General features: G+C 40.4%; 3 protein-coding genes across 20 annotated transcripts in view; 2 read left to right on the top strand and 1 right to left on the bottom strand.

Moving 5' to 3' along the window:
* The window catches only part of MTIF2 (mitochondrial translational initiation factor 2), a 31,789-nt gene extending 20,609 nt beyond the window's left edge, over window positions 1–11,180 (top strand). For all 14 annotated transcript variants that reach the window (XM_009184209.3, XM_009184207.3, XM_021924825.2 and 11 more), the window contains 7 exons: window positions 1,452–1,576; window positions 3,681–3,885; window positions 4,241–4,493; window positions 4,835–4,975; window positions 7,716–7,880; window positions 10,389–10,529; window positions 10,981–11,180. In XM_009184209.3, coding sequence (XP_009182473.1) covers window positions 1,452–1,576; window positions 3,681–3,885; window positions 4,241–4,493; window positions 4,835–4,975; window positions 7,716–7,880; window positions 10,389–10,529; window positions 10,981–11,153 — 1,203 coding nt within the window. In that variant the 3' untranslated portion in view covers window positions 11,154–11,180. The remainder of the gene's footprint in view (window positions 1–1,451; window positions 1,577–3,680; window positions 3,886–4,240; window positions 4,494–4,834; window positions 4,976–7,715; window positions 7,881–10,388; window positions 10,530–10,980) is intronic.
* A 1,165-nt stretch (window positions 11,181–12,345) lies between these two features.
* On the bottom strand, window positions 12,346–15,484 carry RPS27A (ribosomal protein S27a). Its single transcript, XM_003908662.2, has 6 exons — window positions 15,190–15,484; window positions 15,026–15,090; window positions 14,493–14,547; window positions 13,713–13,798; window positions 12,993–13,124; window positions 12,346–12,531 (listed from the first exon to the last, which is right to left on the bottom strand). The coding sequence occupies exons 2-6, from the start codon at window positions 15,071–15,073 to the stop codon at window positions 12,382–12,384; spliced, it is 471 nt and encodes a 156-aa protein (XP_003908711.1). The 5' UTR covers window positions 15,074–15,090; window positions 15,190–15,484; the 3' UTR covers window positions 12,346–12,381.
* CLHC1 (clathrin heavy chain linker domain containing 1) overlaps window positions 15,295–16,957 on the top strand; it is a 68,914-nt gene continuing 67,251 nt past the window's right edge. For 2 of the 5 annotated variants that reach the window (XM_031655188.1, XM_031655181.1), the window contains exon 1: window positions 15,295–15,406. The gene's annotated coding sequence lies outside the window, so the exon portion shown is untranslated. Of the gene's footprint in view, window positions 15,407–15,540; window positions 15,668–15,695; window positions 15,901–16,957 lie in introns of those variants that run through there. The other 3 variants (XM_031655185.1, XM_031655190.1, XM_031655183.1) reach the window with 3 other exon arrangements.

Raw genomic sequence — 16,957 nt, 5'->3', positions numbered from 1 at the left:
ACAGAGTGAGACCCTGTCTAAAAAAAAAAAAAATTAAAATATTTGAAGAGTTGACTACCTTTTCTGACCAGATACCATGAGATGAGTAGGTAGATATAAAGCTGCTTAGGCAGATTTGGAGGTGTGTCAGAGATGATTCCAAGGGAATGGAGGGGATTGGAAGAGAGTGGCAGGGAGGTAAGATGATTTTCTAAGGTATGTAAAGGATTACTTCATGCAAGTTAACAACTCTAGTTCTGCTTTTTGGAGCAGCATTTTGTAAATTGGAATAAATACTAGGAATAAGTGGGTGGGTAAGCAAAATATTTAGTCAATTTTTTTGGTTTTGTTTTACAGTTGTCTATTGTTTTATTTTTTATTTTTTGAAACAAAGTCTTGCTGTGTGTCTCAGGCTGGAGTGCATGGCATGATCTTGGCTCACTGCAACCTCTGCCTCTGGGTTCAAGCAATTTTCCTGCCTCAGCCTCCTGAGTAGCTGGGATTACAGGCACGTGCCACCACACCCGACTATTTAGTAGAGACAGGGTTTTACCATGTTGGCTGGTCTCGAACTCCTAAGTGCCAGTTTCAGCTTCCCAAAGTGCTGGGATTACAGGCATGAGCCACTGTGCCCGGCCCTTGTCTGTTGTTTTATATTTGGTAACAACTGTGAGCAATCTCTTAGCTGATACGAGGAGTGGAAAAATACCTTGCCTATCAGTTCCAGTTCCATCACCAGTTAATCGGCTGTGTGATCTTGGAGCCCTAGAGAGCATAGTAAACATAGACCATGAAAGGTAAAAGAATCACCCACTCCAGCTTCTTCATTTTATGGTTGAGGTAAGAAGATCCAGGGAGGTGAGGTGATTTCTTTTTTAAAGGGTGCACAGCTGGGTGGTTATAAAGCACAGCTTAGAGCCTAGATCTCTAGTTAGTGCTTTTTCTCCTCATTTATTTATTTTCTCATCATTTATTTAATAAGGGTAAGTAATGCTTGATTTACTTTATAGGATTCTTGAGTTGATCAAATGAAATAATAGATGTGAAATCTCGTTCAGTTGAGTAGAACTTAAAACAAGAAAGCAAGAGGAAGGAAACACAATTGTAGGGACAGACGGAGGAGAAAGAAAAGAATGAAGCATTGCATGTGTTTATGAAAGGGATAGTAACAAGTACCACCAGTGGCCATACTTTAAAAAAAAATAGCCACTTATTCCTTGCAAGATCTGCCCATGGCTCAGGTTTTCTTGCTGATCCCTCCCTCCCTTCCATTCTTCCCATTCTCTTTTTTCTTATTTTCTTTTCCCCTCCCTCCCTTCCTTTCTTTGTTAAATTGAGTAATCATGCTTTTAATGATTAAAGAGAAAAGTATAATATATCTTGCAAGGATTTATGTGACTTTCTGTCCTTGGTATTTATGTTTACTGATAATATTTATTAATGTGTATTAACAACCTTTGTTATTGTTAAAGGGCAATAATCTGATGGCTTTGGCAGAAGCAACAGTTGCTCTTGCAGAAATATTAGAATTGAAAGCAGATCCCAATGGTCCAGTGGAAGGAACAGTAATAGAGTCTTTCACAGACAAAGGAAGAGGGTAGGACTCTTAAACTGCTTGCCTTTTTAATTTGTTCTGTGGTTTTTGTGACTTGATTATATGATGATATATTATTCTTGTTGCATGTTATTGTTAGTTCATGAACAATATTTTCAAAGCATTTGTTTTAAAAAGTATTTTATTGTTTGTACTGACACAAGAACACAAGAATGCGGTTATTATCAGTAGACCATAGCAACTATCCATATACATCTAGTAGTCATATTTAGATGACATAAGTAGTTCAATTTGTTTTATTTTTTTCCCCCACTGACTCGACTGAATTGGTAAAGTCTTACAGATAACATAAATTAGAATGAAATACCAATAGTTGCATTTTAGGGTTTGTAAATTCTTTATACCTTACCCATTAATATAATACGCAGAAAGATCTTTGAAGTGGTGTGCTTGAATTTTCCTCCGTATCAGCAAGAGAGGTTTTCTCATTGTTTTACACTCTCTAACAACTGTGAGTAATCCCTAGCTGATGGAGACTGGGATAGAAAGTGGGTTAAGATTCTGTCAGAACACTTTGCTCCGTTTCTTCTCTTAGCATGACCTTGTAGGAAATTATTTTTTTAAAATTGTGGTAAGAAACACCTAACATCCCATTTATTATGTTAACCATATTTAAATATACAGTTCAGTATTGTTGTTTATTCACAGTGTTGTACAACAGATCTGTTGAACTATTTTATCTTGTAAAACTGAAAGTCTATACCTTTTAAAATTACCTTAGTCCTTCTCCTGAGCCCTTGGCAACCACCTTTCTGTTTTCTGTTTTTCTTTTATTTATTTTTGAGACAGACTTTTGCTCTTGTTGCCCAGGCTGGAGTGAAGTGGCCATGATCTCAGCTCACTGCAATCTGTGCTCCCTGGGTTCAAGCGATTCGCTTGCCTCAGCCTCCCAGGTAGCTGGGATTTACAGGCACCCGCCACCACGCCTGGCTACTTTTTGTATTTTTGGTAGAGACAGGGTTTTCGCCATGTTGGCCAGGCCAGTCTTGAACTCCTGACCTCAGGTGATTCACCCGCCTCAGCCTCCCAAAGTGTTGGGATTACAGGCGTGAGCCACTACGCCTGGCATTGTTTTCTGTTTTTATTTTGTGACTACTATAGATACTTCATATGAGTGGAATCGTACAGTATGTGTCCATTTGTAACTGGCTTATTTCATTTTGTATAATGTTCTAGAGTTTCATTCATGTTGTAGCCTGTGAAAAGATTTCCTTTTTAAAAAAAATTTAATATTTATTTTTTAATTTTTCTTTTTTTGAGATGGAGTCTTGCTCTATCACCCAGGCTGGAGTGTAGTAGTGCGATCTCGGCTCAGTGCAGCCTCTGCCTCCCAGGTTCAAGTGATTCTCCTGCCTCAGCCTCCTGAGTAGCTGGGACTGTAGGCACGTGCCACCACACTTGGCTAATTTTTGTATTTTTAGTAGAGACGGGGTTTCACCATGTTGGCCAGGCTAGTCTCGAACTCCTGACCTCAGTTGATGTGCCCACCTCGGCCTCCCAAAGTGCTGGGATTACAGGTGTGAGCCACTTCACCCAGCCTATTTTTTTTTTTAATTGAGATGGGGTCCTGCTATGTTGCCCTGGCTGGTCTCAAACTCATGAGCTCAAGTAGTCCACCCACCTTGGCCTTCAAAAGTGCTGCTGGGATTACAGCCATGAGCCACTATACCTGGCCAATTTCCTTCTTTTTAAAGACTGTATAATATTCCTTTGTATGTAAAATCCACATTTTCTTTGGAAGAAATGTCCATTTGTCTTTTGATGGACATTTGGGTTGCTTCTACTTCTTGGCTATTGCAAATAAATTTGTTTAAAATGGTCTTGGTAGGCTGACTTTGAACTCGGGGGCTCAAGTGATCCTCTTGCCTTAGCCCCCTGAATAGCTGGGATTGCAGGTGTGCCATTGCACCCAGCTTTGAAATGTTTTTATAGTATGAAAAACTGCTTAAGAAGTTAAGTGGCAGAATTAATCTTGTGTATACACATGTTTATGTAATTTAAACTTCATAAAGATATCTTTGCTCTACTTAAAGTACAATTACATCCTGATTATGACATTAAAAATATACTTTTATTTTCATTTTAGTCCTGTTACTACAGCTATAATTCAAAGAGGAACTTTAAGAAAAGGCTGTGTTCTGGTTGCTGGAAATTGTTGGGCAAAAGTACGCTCAATGTTTGATGAAAATGGAAAAACAATCCATGAGGCCCATCCCAGCATGCCAGTGGGAATTACAGGCTGGAGAGACCTTCCTTCTGCAGGAGAAGAAATTCTTGAAGTAGAATCTGAGGTATATCAAGCTTAATTCCTATATGTAGGATGTAATATAATGATTTTAAATGTCAGTTTACAATGTTATACCAAATATGTGTATTAATGTTAACAAATAATTCTAGATTATAAGAGGCTGTGAGGATGCAAGTGGTGCTATTATAGCATTAGACTATAGAATTTTGGGGGGATAAGATTTTTAAATCATTTCAATTATATAAGCTCTCAAAATTTTACATGTTTCTTGAAACTTATAAAAGTAGCAGTTTCATACATGAGTTACGCTAATTTCCTAATGGGGGACAACACAAAGGCTTTAATCTAGCAGTTATTGTTGTCTACTTCATTAAATAACGCGTTTTTCCCCTATAAAGCCAAGGGCACGTGAAGTTGTTGACTGGAGGAAGTATGAACAAGAACAGGAGAAAGGTAAAGAGGATATGAAAATAATAGAAGAAAAGCGAAAGGAACACCAAGAAGCATATCAGAAAGCCCGTGAGAAGTATAGCAATGTGCAGTGGAAGAAGAGATCACTTCTACGGTATTTAGAAATAAAAGAACAAACATCCTTAAAGCGAAAAGAGGAAATGGAAAGAGATTCAAATGTACTTCCTGTGATTATTAAAGGTATCTTTTTAAAGATTTTACATTACATTCTCTGAATATATATATATATATATTTTAACTATTCTCATAGTTTGGTCCTTTACATTTACATGAAAATTATTTCAGTATTTTAGGAGAGATTTTCTTATTCAACATATTTCTTGCTGATTTTGTTGTAAATGAACCTTTGGCTCATTATATGCTATTAAGTCAAGTAGGTATATGTAATGCTAAGCCTACATAAAAGTGGATTTAGTGGTAAATGACATTCCTATCATGGCTTTAAATAGATTATTGTCATTTTTATGTCTGCTGATGTCTAACTCGTAAAAGCAACAATTATAAACTTTTTCTGTATTTAGGTGATGTTGATGGTTCTGTTGAGGCCATTTTGAACATTATAGATACCTATGATGCTTCACACGAGTGTGAACTAGAATTAGTACATTTTGGAGTAGGTGATATAAGTGCAAATGATGTTAACCTTGCTGAAACATTTAATGGTAAGGATTCCATTTTTTCTTGTTAATCTGTGTTCCCTAAATAACACTGAACCATCTGCTTCTGTCTTTTGTTGCTTGGCTTGTCACACCTGACATTTATTCCCATCAGCATCACCCTTCCTGCTATAGTCCAGTCCCAGCTAGCAATTTAAACTGAATGGGATGTGCAGTATTGTGGCCATAGCTCCATTTGTTGTGGTTGTATTGCAAATTTGGGGAACTATTTCAAGACCTAGTCACGTTTATCTTTTTTTTCAAAGCACCATTACTGCCCCCTCTCCCTACTCCTCCAAGTTCTTTACTATCCCACGGTTGATTCTCATATCTTTCATTAGACTTCTGAATGTTCCTAGCACTGTAATCACCCTATTCAGTCTTTCCTTCATCTTTTACTTTTGGCTTCCTATCTTTGGTAATTGATAACTTTATATGTCATATCTTTTTAGAGCAAAAGGTCTTTTTAGCTTTATAAGCCTAGAAGGCATGGAACTGTCTTTACTAGTTGAATTTATGATCACAAAAAGGGGGACTCATGACTGTTAAATAAGTGGAACACCTAGTAAAGCAAAAACATTGTTGAGTTATTAGGAATCATTTAGGAAAGAGATTTCTTTGAAACCTGACTTGATTAGAGTTAGATGTCACCTCTACTGAAAAGGATAGAGGTAACATCTAACTGATTAATTAAACGTATTTCATAGGCACTGACTGGCTTAGTACTGTGCTGTAATATAGACAGTGTATTGAATGATATTGAAATGACTTTTTTTCTTTTTTTTTTTTTTGGAGACAGAGCCTCACTCTGTCGCCCAGGCTGACATGTGGCATCGTCTCGGCTCACTGCAACCTCTGTCTCCCTTGTTCAAGGGATTCTCCTGCCACAGCCCCCACTGAGTAGCTGGGATTACAGGCATGCACCACCATACCTGGCTAATTTTGTATTTTTAGTAGAGACAGGGTTTCACCATGTTGGCCAGGCTGGTCTTGAACTCCTGACCTAGGTGGTCCACCTGCCTTGGCCTCCCAAAGTGCTGGAATTATAGGCATGAGCCATTGTGCCCAGCCAATTGAATGACTTCTTTTTCTTGAGATGGAGTTTTGCTTTTGTCAACCAGGCTGGAATGCAATGGTGCAATCTTGGCTCACTGCCACCTCTGCCTCCTCGGTTCAAGTGATTCTCCTGCCCCAGTCTCCTGAGTAGCTGGGATTATAGGCACCCACCACCACACCCGTCTAATTCTTATATTTTTAGCATAGATGAGGTTGGCCAGTTTCGTCTCAAACTCCTGACCTCAGGTGATCCGCCCACCTCGGCCTCCCAAAGTCCTGGGATTATAGGCTTGAGCCACTGCGCCTGGCCAGAATGACTTCTTAATGATAGGAGTTTCAAGGTGATTGTGTTTTTCTCCGTATTAAACTGTGTGGGTTAATTTTTTTTCATTCATTTTGTTTAAGACAAGAGTGTCTTAAAGCTTTTTTTTAAGACAAGCTTTTTTTTTTTTTTTTTTTTTACTTTTTGGGTTAATTTTTTTTTGAGATAAAGTCTCGCTGTCGCCCAGGCTGGAGTGCAATGGTGCAATCTGGGCTCACCGCACCCACCGCCTCCTGGGTTTAAGAGATTCTCCTGCCTTAGTTTCCTGAGTAGCTGCAATTACAGGCATCTGCCACCATGCCTAGCTAATTTTTGTATTTTTAGTAGAGACGGGGTTTCACCATGTTGGTCAGGCTGGTCTCAAACTCCCAGCCGCCAGTGATCCACCCGCCTCGGCCTCCCAAAGTGCTGGGATTACAGGCATGAGCCACCGTGCCCGTCCAGGTTAATTTTTTTCATTCATCTTTTTTAAGACAAGAGCATTTTGCTTTTTTTTTCTCCCAAAGTATTTACAGTTAAATACATTATTTGTTTTTTGGTGCAATGGTCAGCTCCATGAAACTTGCTTCTTAAAAATAACTCTTGGCCCTTACCAATTAAGTCACTATTTTTGGGCATCTTTTGGCCGTCTGAATACCTAAGTGCAAACCACAAAAATTGTAGACAATAAGATTATAATTTAATAATGTAGTGTTATTAAAATGAAGCAATAATATTTTAGCCCTGGTCATTTTTTGTGTTTTTATTTCTCTGGTATAAAAACCAAATTTTGTTTAGCATACTGCTTTACACGTTATAGGCACTTAATGGTCCTTAAATGAATGGATTTGAAATTATAAAGAAATTTTGTTAAACAAGCCACAATACAATTTATAAAATTCTTTCATCAATTGGAAAATTTACTAGTTTTGGTGAGAAAAAAATCATAGACCTTCTAACCTCCTCTAATTGCTATTTTTTTTTTTTTTGAGACAGAGTTTTGCTCTATTTGCCGAGGCTGGAGTGCAACGGCACGATCTCAGCTCACTGCAACCTCTGCCTCCCGGGTTCAAGCGATTCTCCTGCCTCAGCCCCCCAAGTAGTTGGAATTACAGGTGCCCACCACCACGTCTGGCTAATTTTGTATTTTTAGTAGAGACGGGGTTTCACCATGTTGGCCAGGCTGGTGTCGAACTCCTGACTTCAGGTGATCCACTTGCCTGAGCTTCCTAAAGTGATAGGATTACAGGTGTGAGCCACGGCACCCGGACTCTTATTTGCTATTTTAATTTAGAAAATAATTTAGATTCAAGTTTCTGCTTGAAAGACAAATAAATGATTATAATGTAATCTTTGTGCTACTTCATTCATCATATTTCTGTTTGCTAGGTGTTATATATGGCTTTAATGTGAATGTAGGCAAAGTTATCCAAGAGTCAGCTGCAAAAAAAGGTGTAAAAATGAAACTTCACAAAATAATTTACCGTCTTGTTGAAGATTTGCAAGAGGAACTGAGCAGCAGATTACCCTGTGCTGTGGAAGAACACCCAGTAGGTGAGTGATCACTGAGTGTTACATTTAAAAATTAGTATAGTAGGTGCTATAAATAGCACTTCAGAGCTTAGAGGAAATGTTTTCAATGTTGAAAGATATATCGTGTGTTCTAGAAAAAAAGACTACCATGAGAATTCATTGTAGCTTCTTATGTAAACACCTGCCCTGTGTAACACATTGTGCCTATGCCTTGAGGATACAAAAGCAAATAAGGAATTAAGAACTTGCCCTCCAGTTTAGATATGAACAAATAATTATAATACAAATTATACTACTATTGAATGCATAAAGATTATTAACAGTGTCATGGAAAGAGCTGTTGACTTTGTTGTAGGGCTGGCAGAGAAGTCTACCTTAAGAAGAAAATTTACATTGAAATATTAAATATTTAAAAATACTGTTTCTAGCATATATCAGCCAGAGTAGACTGAGTTTATTTAAAATTGATTAAATTACCTCATCTGTTTTTTTTCCCTCCCCATGTAGATTTTTTTTTTGGTTAACTTTTAATTTTGATAATAGTTTTAAATTTCCAGGTAAATTGCAAGAGAAATACAAGGAACTCCTATATATCTTTTACCTAATTCACCAGTTGTTTACATTTTCTCCTATTTGCCTCATTTTTGTCCTGCTCCATACACACGGATTTTTTTTCCCTGGACCATTTGAAAATGTTTGAGATATAATGCCTATTTGCCTCTAAATATGTACATCTGCTAAGCAAAAGAGACTATCTTATAAAACCATAGAACTAATCAAACTCAAGAAACTTAACGTTTATTTATACAATTCAGTTATCTAATACACAGTCCATATTCACATTTTGTCCATTGTCCCAACAATGTACTTTTTTTCCCCAGTCCGGGATCATGGATTATAATATATCCATGTTGTCATATCTCTCTGGCTCCATTTAATCTGGAACAGTTCTTCAATTTTTGTCTTTTTTGACCTTGACATTTTTGAAGCATATTGGCCAGCTGTTTTGTAGAATGTACCCTGATTTGGATTTGTCCAGTGTTTCCCCATGATGAGATTTGATTTTGCATTTTTAATCTACATAACAGATTTATTATTTTAGGTTTTTCTGACCTGCTCAACATGATCGTACAGAGATTTTTATGTTCTTGTGCTAAGAGCAATTTGGAACACTAAGTCATGAGGGTTTCTAGGATTAAGCAAACACACCAGTCAGATAACACTACCACCACCAGTAAAATAGCTCCCTAGAAAACTGGTTCATTAGTGCGTGTTACTTCATTATTGGAATTTGTATTAATTTTTAGTCAGTAAAAAAAACAGACTCAGCCAGGCGTGGTGGCTCATGCCTATAATCCCAGCACTTTGGGAGGTCGAGGCATGCGGATCACCTGTGGTTGGGAGTTTGAGACCAGTCTGCCCAACATGGTGAAACCCCGTCTTTATTACAAAATTAGCCAGGTGTGGTGGCGCATGCCTGTAATCCCAGCTACTTGGGAGGCTGAGGCAGGAGAATCACTTGAATCCGGGAGGCAGAGGTTGCAGTGAGCCAAGATTGCACCATTGCACTCCAGCCTGGGCAACAAGAGCGAAACTCCATCTCAAAAAAAAGGAAAAAAAAAAGACTCAATTAGTAGTTCTAAGTAGATATAAATTACCTGTGGCAAAATGAAAAATAATGAGACCAGGTGCAGTGGCTCACGTGTGTCATCCCAGGACTTTGGGAGGCTGAGGTAGGACCATCACGTGAAGCCAAGAATTCAAGACCAGCCTCCACAAAAAAAAGGTAAAAATAAAATAATTAGTTGGGTATGGTGGCACGCACCTGTAGTCTCAGCTATCCAGGAGAATTGCTTGAGCCCAGGAGCTTGAGATTACAGTGAGATATGATCATGCCACTGCACTCCAGCCTGGGTGACCCATCTGTAAAAGTTTTTTTAAAAAGATAAAAGAGAAAGTAATGACAGATGATCTACTCTTGAAAACATATTGAATGAAAGCTTAAAACAAGGTTTTCATGGAGCAGACAAGAATAGGCAAAGATGGCTGGGTGCAGTGGCTCACGCCTGTAATTTCAGCACTTTGAGAGTCCGAGGTGGGTGGATCACTTGAGGTCAGGAGTTTGAGACCAACCTGGCCAACATGGTAAAACCCCGTCTCTACCAAAAATATAAAAATCAGCTGTATGTGGTTGTGGGCGCCTGTAATTCCAGCTACTTGGGAGGCTGAGGCAGGAGAAACACTTGAACCCCGGAGGTGGAGGTTGCAGTGAGCCAAGATCATGCCTGGATGACAAAGTGAGATCGTCTCAAAAAAAAAAAAAAAAAGAATAGCCAAAGATTTTCATGCATTTTTATTCTTAATATTGGTCAGGAAAATAAAATTGGAGTTAAAGAAACCTAGACTTTTTTCTAGGCATGAATTTGGATTTTTGTCATACCTTTAATTCTTATACCACAGAATGTCAGAAATTGCATATTTCTCAGAATCTTTAGTTTTCTGCACATTAATGCTCTCTTCTTCCTGAAGGTGAGGCATCTATACTAGCTACCTTCTCTATAACAGAAGGGAAGAAAAAAGTTCCTGTGGCTGGCTGCAGAGTCCAAAAGGGACAGTTAGAAAAACAAAAAAAATTTAAATTAACCCGTGATGGACATGTAATTTGGAAGGGTAAGCAACATCAAAATCTCCTATATCCAGTCACCAAAACCTGTTGACTACATAACCATCTGAAATCTGTTCATCTTTCATGTCCATAATCTCAGCTCAGGCCATTTCTTATTGCTGTTGTAACTCCTAAATTGTCTGTAGTTGATCGGTTCCCTTTGCTTGAGATGTATGTTGGTTTTATATCTCAAGTACCATCCTATCCTCAGCAAAAAGTTTGTGTCTACCTTTGAAATAGGAGATTTAGGGTATTTTGCTATAAATTAAGTCTTAGTTACAGCAAACTTCATTTTTCAGGGGGTTCCCCTGGTATTCAGTCCCATTATTTAACATGACAGGACCATGCAATTTTTAAGAATTTCAGTGTAATTTCCTGGTAACACCATATAATGTAGTATTTAGTAGGTACTTATCATTTATTGAATATACTAACCTTAAATTATATCTTTTTAAGGTTCATTAACCTCACTGAAACACCATAAAGATGACATTTCAATTGTCAAAACGGGAATGGATTGTGGTCTCAGTTTAGATGAAGAAAATATGGAATTTAAAGTGGGAGATAGAATTGTTTGTTACGAAGAAAAACAAATTCAAGCCAAGACTTCTTGGGATCCAGGATTTTAAAATACATTAAAGATGTAAATAACTCAACGTGTTGCTTTTTTGAAGGTAGAAATGCACTACTACTGGCCAAAAAGTATCTAAGTTGTTCTACCATGTGTTCATATGCACAAACTGTCAGAAGTGCTCAGAAATAGGAAATCTTATTTAAGGATGCCTCCAGCTAGAAATCCTTTAATGGAAAGACTGGCAATATGGTAAAAGGTAATTGTTAATTACTTACACATCACTGATTTCTTTAAAGTGGATGCTTTAGTTAAGAGGCTTATCAAGTGAACCAGCTTTCCCTGAATTGAGCTCCAAAGGAAGATATGCTACCCAAGTCCTGCTTGAAACTAAACTGTCTTTTAGTGTTAACAGTACAAATAAGTAATCATTCCTTTATAGGGATCCATCCTGAACAAACATTAAATTCCCAAGAGTTGTATGACAGACAGCAAACATTCCACTGAAACCACCCAGAGACTGTGGATGCATTTTTTTTTTTTTTTTAAACAGGTCTTGTCCAGGATGAAGTGCAATGCATGATTACAGCTCCTGGGCTCAAGGGATCCTTTTGTCTCACCCTCCCCAGTAGGCAGGACCATAGGAGTCAGCCTATGGTTTTTTTGGCAGAGATCGGGGTCTTGCTATGGTGCCCAGGCTGGTCTTGAACTCCTGGACACAAAGTGATCCTCCCAAAGTGTAGGGATTGCAGGCTTGAGCCACCACTCCCAGCCAGTATCCATTTTTGAGTTGGCAACTTTAGCCTTTAACAGAAGTATGCTTAGCCAAGGTCTCTTTTAAGCCAAGGTCTTAACACCTACACAAACCGTGATTCTCAAAGACAAGAGATAGGCACTACTGGCCACTGAATGGGTAAAGGGAAGGGATGCTGCTCATCACATGACAGACCGCACAACAAAGACTTACCTGGCCCCAAATGTCTATTGTGTTGAGGTCAAGATGGACAGAAACAAAAACTGGCTTGTGTAACTTCTGCCAAAGTATACGTATTCTAAGAAGTTACTATGAATTGAAAATATCAAGACCTTGACAAGTGGTTGGCACCTGGCAGGTATACAGAACCACTGGGTCACACAATCCCCAGAAGCAACATTCATACAGTGATAGCAGTAGCACTAATAAAGGAAATGGTGTGACCATCAATTTGGTGCTTAAAAACTATTCTTTTTACTGTAATGAAATCCAACAATAAAGGTTAGTTCGTGTCTTTTATTAACTCATACAGTTACTTGTCTTCTGGCTTGTTGAAGCAATAAGTCAGACAACATTTGCCACAATAATGTCTGTCAAAGTGGCTTGCCATAAACACCCCAGCACCACATTCATCAGATGGGCACTCTCGACGAAGGCGACTAATTTTGCCATTCTCATCCACCTGAAAAGTACAAACCTGCTGTAAGATAATTTTACAACACATTCTGAAGTCTAATTTAAGTGACTCAAAATATTTAAGCTTTTACTATGTAATACTGGTAGTTTTCGTGCTTACAAACCAAAGCACCCTAAATTCTCACCAGTTATTATTACTACAATGAAAATATTCAGAAGTCTTGGGACTTCTGAACACTAAAGGCCAGCTTTGCAAGTCGTAGACAAAGGTAAGACCTGAACCCAGACCCGACTTTAAACTCAGAACCCTATTACGTAAGTGATTTCAAAAACCAAACAGGAAAAACCCCAGAAGTCTGAATTTCTCATTTCCAGAATACCTCATTTAAACCAAAGTGGGGTAATACTAGATACTTAAGTCCAAGAAAATACTGACAAGTTACTATAAAGTTTTCCAAATAAGCCAAGACTTTGCTGACATTCTGCCCATCACTTTAACTGGCTCACCTTATAATATTTCAGGACAGCCAGCTTAACCTTCTTTCTCTTGTGCTTATTCTTCTTGGGAGTGGTGTAAGACTTCTTCTTCCTTTTCTTAGCACCACCACGAAGTCTCAACACAAGATGAAGAGTAGACTCCTGTTAATGGAAGAATGACGTAAGCTTTCACGATTCCACTAAAAATGGGCACACCCAACATTATGCATCTCTTAATTAAAAGCAGTAGCAGTACACAGTAACATTTATGAGGTAATCTTGCTGCCCCCATCCCAATAAAGTATCTGATTCTTAACAGTTTATAGGGAGATTAAAGAATGCATTACATCACACCATGGGATGCAACTTGCAAAATTCATAATGGGAAAAACTACAGTAGCGCTTCTCAAGTATCAGTATAGGAGTTACCTAAAAATCTACTCCTAATCTAATGCCATTCTCCCCTTTTGCGTGTCAAAATGTCCAAAATACACCACATGGAGTGGCTCACGTCTGTAATCCCAGCGCTGGGAGGCCACGGTGGGAAGATCACTTGAGCCCAGGAGTTTGAGACCAGCCTGGGCATGGTGGTGTAGGTCCAACTACAGAAGGTGGTGAGAGGACCACCTGAGTCTGAGAGATAGAGGCTGCAGTGACTGTGCCAAAGTCAGAGCCTGTCTCAAAAAAAGTAAAATAAAAAATTTCCAAAATAACATTTTTTTTAAGAGGCTGCTCTTCCCCTAGACAGACCTTTTGAATATTGTAGTCAGACAAAGTACGTCCATCTTCCAGTTGCTTGCCAGCAAAGATCAGTCTTTGCTGATCAGGAGGAATTCCTAGTAAGAAAAAAACAAGAAGTCACAGCACACGAAGCCTGTGATGTGCTCCAAATTTATAAGGTAACACCCCTTAATCAAATACATGGTACTAACAGCTGACCATAAGCCCTTACTAGAGGTTAGGCATGGTTCTAAATCTTTACACATCACGTTTTACTGCATTTAATCTTAGGGACAATACTGGGCTGTCTGCAGTGGCTCACGCCTGTAATGCCAACACTTTGGGAGGCCGAGGTGGGGGGATCACTTGAGGTCAGGAGTTCCAGACCAGCCTGGCCAACATGGTGAAACGCAGTCTCTACTAAAAATACAATAAATTGGCCGGGCGTGGTGCTGCACGCCTGTAATCCCCACTACTAGGGAGGTTGAAGCGCAAGAATCACTTGAACCCGGGAGGCGGAGGCTGCAGTGAGCCGGGACCAGCCAATACACTCCAGCCTGGGCGACAGAGGAGACTCCCATCTCACACAAAATAAGTAAGTGTCCAAATTCACACAAGTGAAATACACCTTAAGGATTCCAATCTACGGACTGTGCTCCCCGATCACAAACATTTATTGTGTTATTTCCCAAGTATTTTGCTTTGTCAATCTGCCCTTCCCCGCCTCACCATGAGCAGATATATCTAGCACCTACAAGTAGGCTGAAGTCTCCACAGGTTAAGTTTTCTTAACTACAAAATATTACTTGCCTTCCTTATCCTGGATCTTGGCCTTTACATTTTCTATCGTATCCGAGGGTTCAACCTATGAATGTTAAAATGAAAGTATGTTGCTTACACATTACGGAACTACAGCAGAACTCATTTAGTTTGACAATTACCACCGAACCGAACCGGCGACAGGGCTGAAACCTATTCAAGAGACCTATTACCCACCCAGTGGGCAACCTCCCAAGTCGGCTACCGGAAAGCACCTTCATCTCCCCAGCCCAGGGCGGGCGGCCGCCACAGGGCCACACGTGCTCGCGCCCGGCGGGGGGAGTTACCCGGCGCAGCTCCTTCGTTTTAACTAGCTGGCACCCCTCGAGAGGTGAGAGGCCCGCCTTTGGCCACCGAAAATCACCTTGAGGCCGTTGCTCCGCAAAAGATACTCATTTCAAAGCTTAAGTTTTAGAACCCAAATTCGGAATCATTGTCTAAGTCATGGAAAGCAGCGCCGGTCCTAAAATCCACCTCAGGACCTTATTCGGACCTTGGCTTCCTCATGACCACCTGGCCCGTACCTCGAGGGTGATGGTCTTCCCCGTAAGGGTTTTCACGAAAATCTGCATTTTTGTGGCGGCTCCACCTGAGGTTGGGGAAAAGGAAGAGATGGGTTAGGTCAGGGATCACAACAGAAGGCGGCATAGGGCGCTAGCCCCAGAGCGGCCGAAGAGCAGACACTCACCGCAGATGGCGGATCGAAAAGGAAGAACGCCGCGCAGGCCCACGGGGTTTCCCGGCGCCCCAGCCGAAAGACCCACCCCTTAGGCGACCACACCAAATGCCTGACTGCCATCCCAGCGACAATCCAACCCGGTGCTAGACCAGGACGTGAAACTCGTTTCTCCTCTCCCTAACCGGGGCTTATTTCTCACTTTAGCCTTCGGAATGCTTTCGAAATGGTAAGTTTAAGCAACGTAAAAAATGTTTTAAAAAGGTTTTTCCCGTGCAGTCAACGTGGCTAAGAGAATTTTTAAAAGGAGGTGGGTCGACGGGGGCCTCATTGGGGAAGAGGTAGGAAATGAAAGTGTATTCTGGGAATTGTAGTTCTCCACTGCTTTCTTCTACCTTGGACTACTTGTCCCAAGATGCAGTTCCGCCTCCCAGATTCCCTAGTTACTATCTCTAAGCACTAAAGTCGGTGTTTGGAGAAAGGGACTCAGGTGAGGACTGGAGGGAGGATGAAGCGGAATAATGGTTTCCGGAGCGTGGAAACGGGCCGGAAGTGACTAGGAAGAAAGGTTAAGGGGCGGGCCGAGAGTGCGGGGCACGAAAGGTGTCCTTCACCCACTTGCAGAAGCGGTGAGGGGCAGAGAATCAGCGATCTACCAGCCGCTCCCTAGGCCTCCAAGGGAAGGGAATCTGCATGGCCTGCTCCAGGCAAACTGAAAAATAGGTGAAATCTTCGGAAGCGGGGGTTCAGCCCTTTCTCGCCTGTAGCCCCTCCCTGCTTTCAACCGCCAAGTCTCTCCCAGCCTAGGGAAGAAGAGTCTGAGTATTGTGTGTCACTCCTTAGTGTGACAAGCTTTAATATGTTTAAAAATCTCAGGAGTTTTCAAATTTTAAAGTGAAGCCGTACGGAAAAGAAACCTGCAGAATGGTTATTTAGTTGTAGAATTTCCAAATTTGGGCTTTGGGAGTCTTGGATCTGAGAGGAAGTTTTGGGGATATGTATCTGGTGCCCTTCCGACAAGGAGGCCAATTAGAAGCAAGTTCCCCCTGTCCTTTCTCCACTCCACAAACCACAGAGTCCTTTCTAAGGAACCTTCTTAATGGCTTCTGTATTTATTTCTTCATCCTCTACCGCCTGCGACCCCATCCCCAAATTCAGACTTTCATTTTCTCTTGTAGGGGTTCCGTATGTAACTCTTTATCTCTCTCCAGTCTTTTCTCCTTTCTAACCCCCCTTCACTATTGCCTCCAAAATATTCATTCTGAAAGGTAAATGTGTGTTATTATTCTACTTAAAATACCTCACCTTCAGGATACAATTCAAATCTCTTAGAATGACATGCAGCCTCTGCCTTCCTTACAACCCAATCTGCTAAACCCATTACTCTACATTTTAGTAAATGAAGCTAATTTAATTTCCTGACTTATGCTCTCCCGTGTTTTGGCATTTCTGAAGATTCCGATCATTTCTTCTTCCTGGAACGTTTTTCCTTTTTCCTTTTCCTTTTTTTTTTTTTTTTTTTGTGCGTGGGTGTGGGCGTGTGTGTGTGACGGAATTTCGCTCTGTCGCCCAGGCTGGAGTGCAGTGGCGCGGTCTCAGCTCACTGCAAACTCCGCCTCTCAGGTTCAAGCAATTCTCCTGCCTCAGTCTCCCGAGTAGGTGGGATTACAGGCACCCACCACCATACCCGGCTACTTTTTGTATTTTTAGTAGAGATGGGGTTTCACCATGTTGGCCAGGCTGTTCTCTAACTCCTGACCTCAAATGATTCACCCACCTC

The sequence above is a fragment of the Papio anubis genome, chromosome 14, assembly GCF_008728515.1.
Source record: "Papio anubis isolate 15944 chromosome 14, Panubis1.0, whole genome shotgun sequence".
NCBI lineage: Eukaryota > Metazoa > Chordata > Mammalia > Primates > Cercopithecidae > Papio > Papio anubis.
This window is presented reverse-complemented; position numbering and strand designations above follow the sequence as displayed.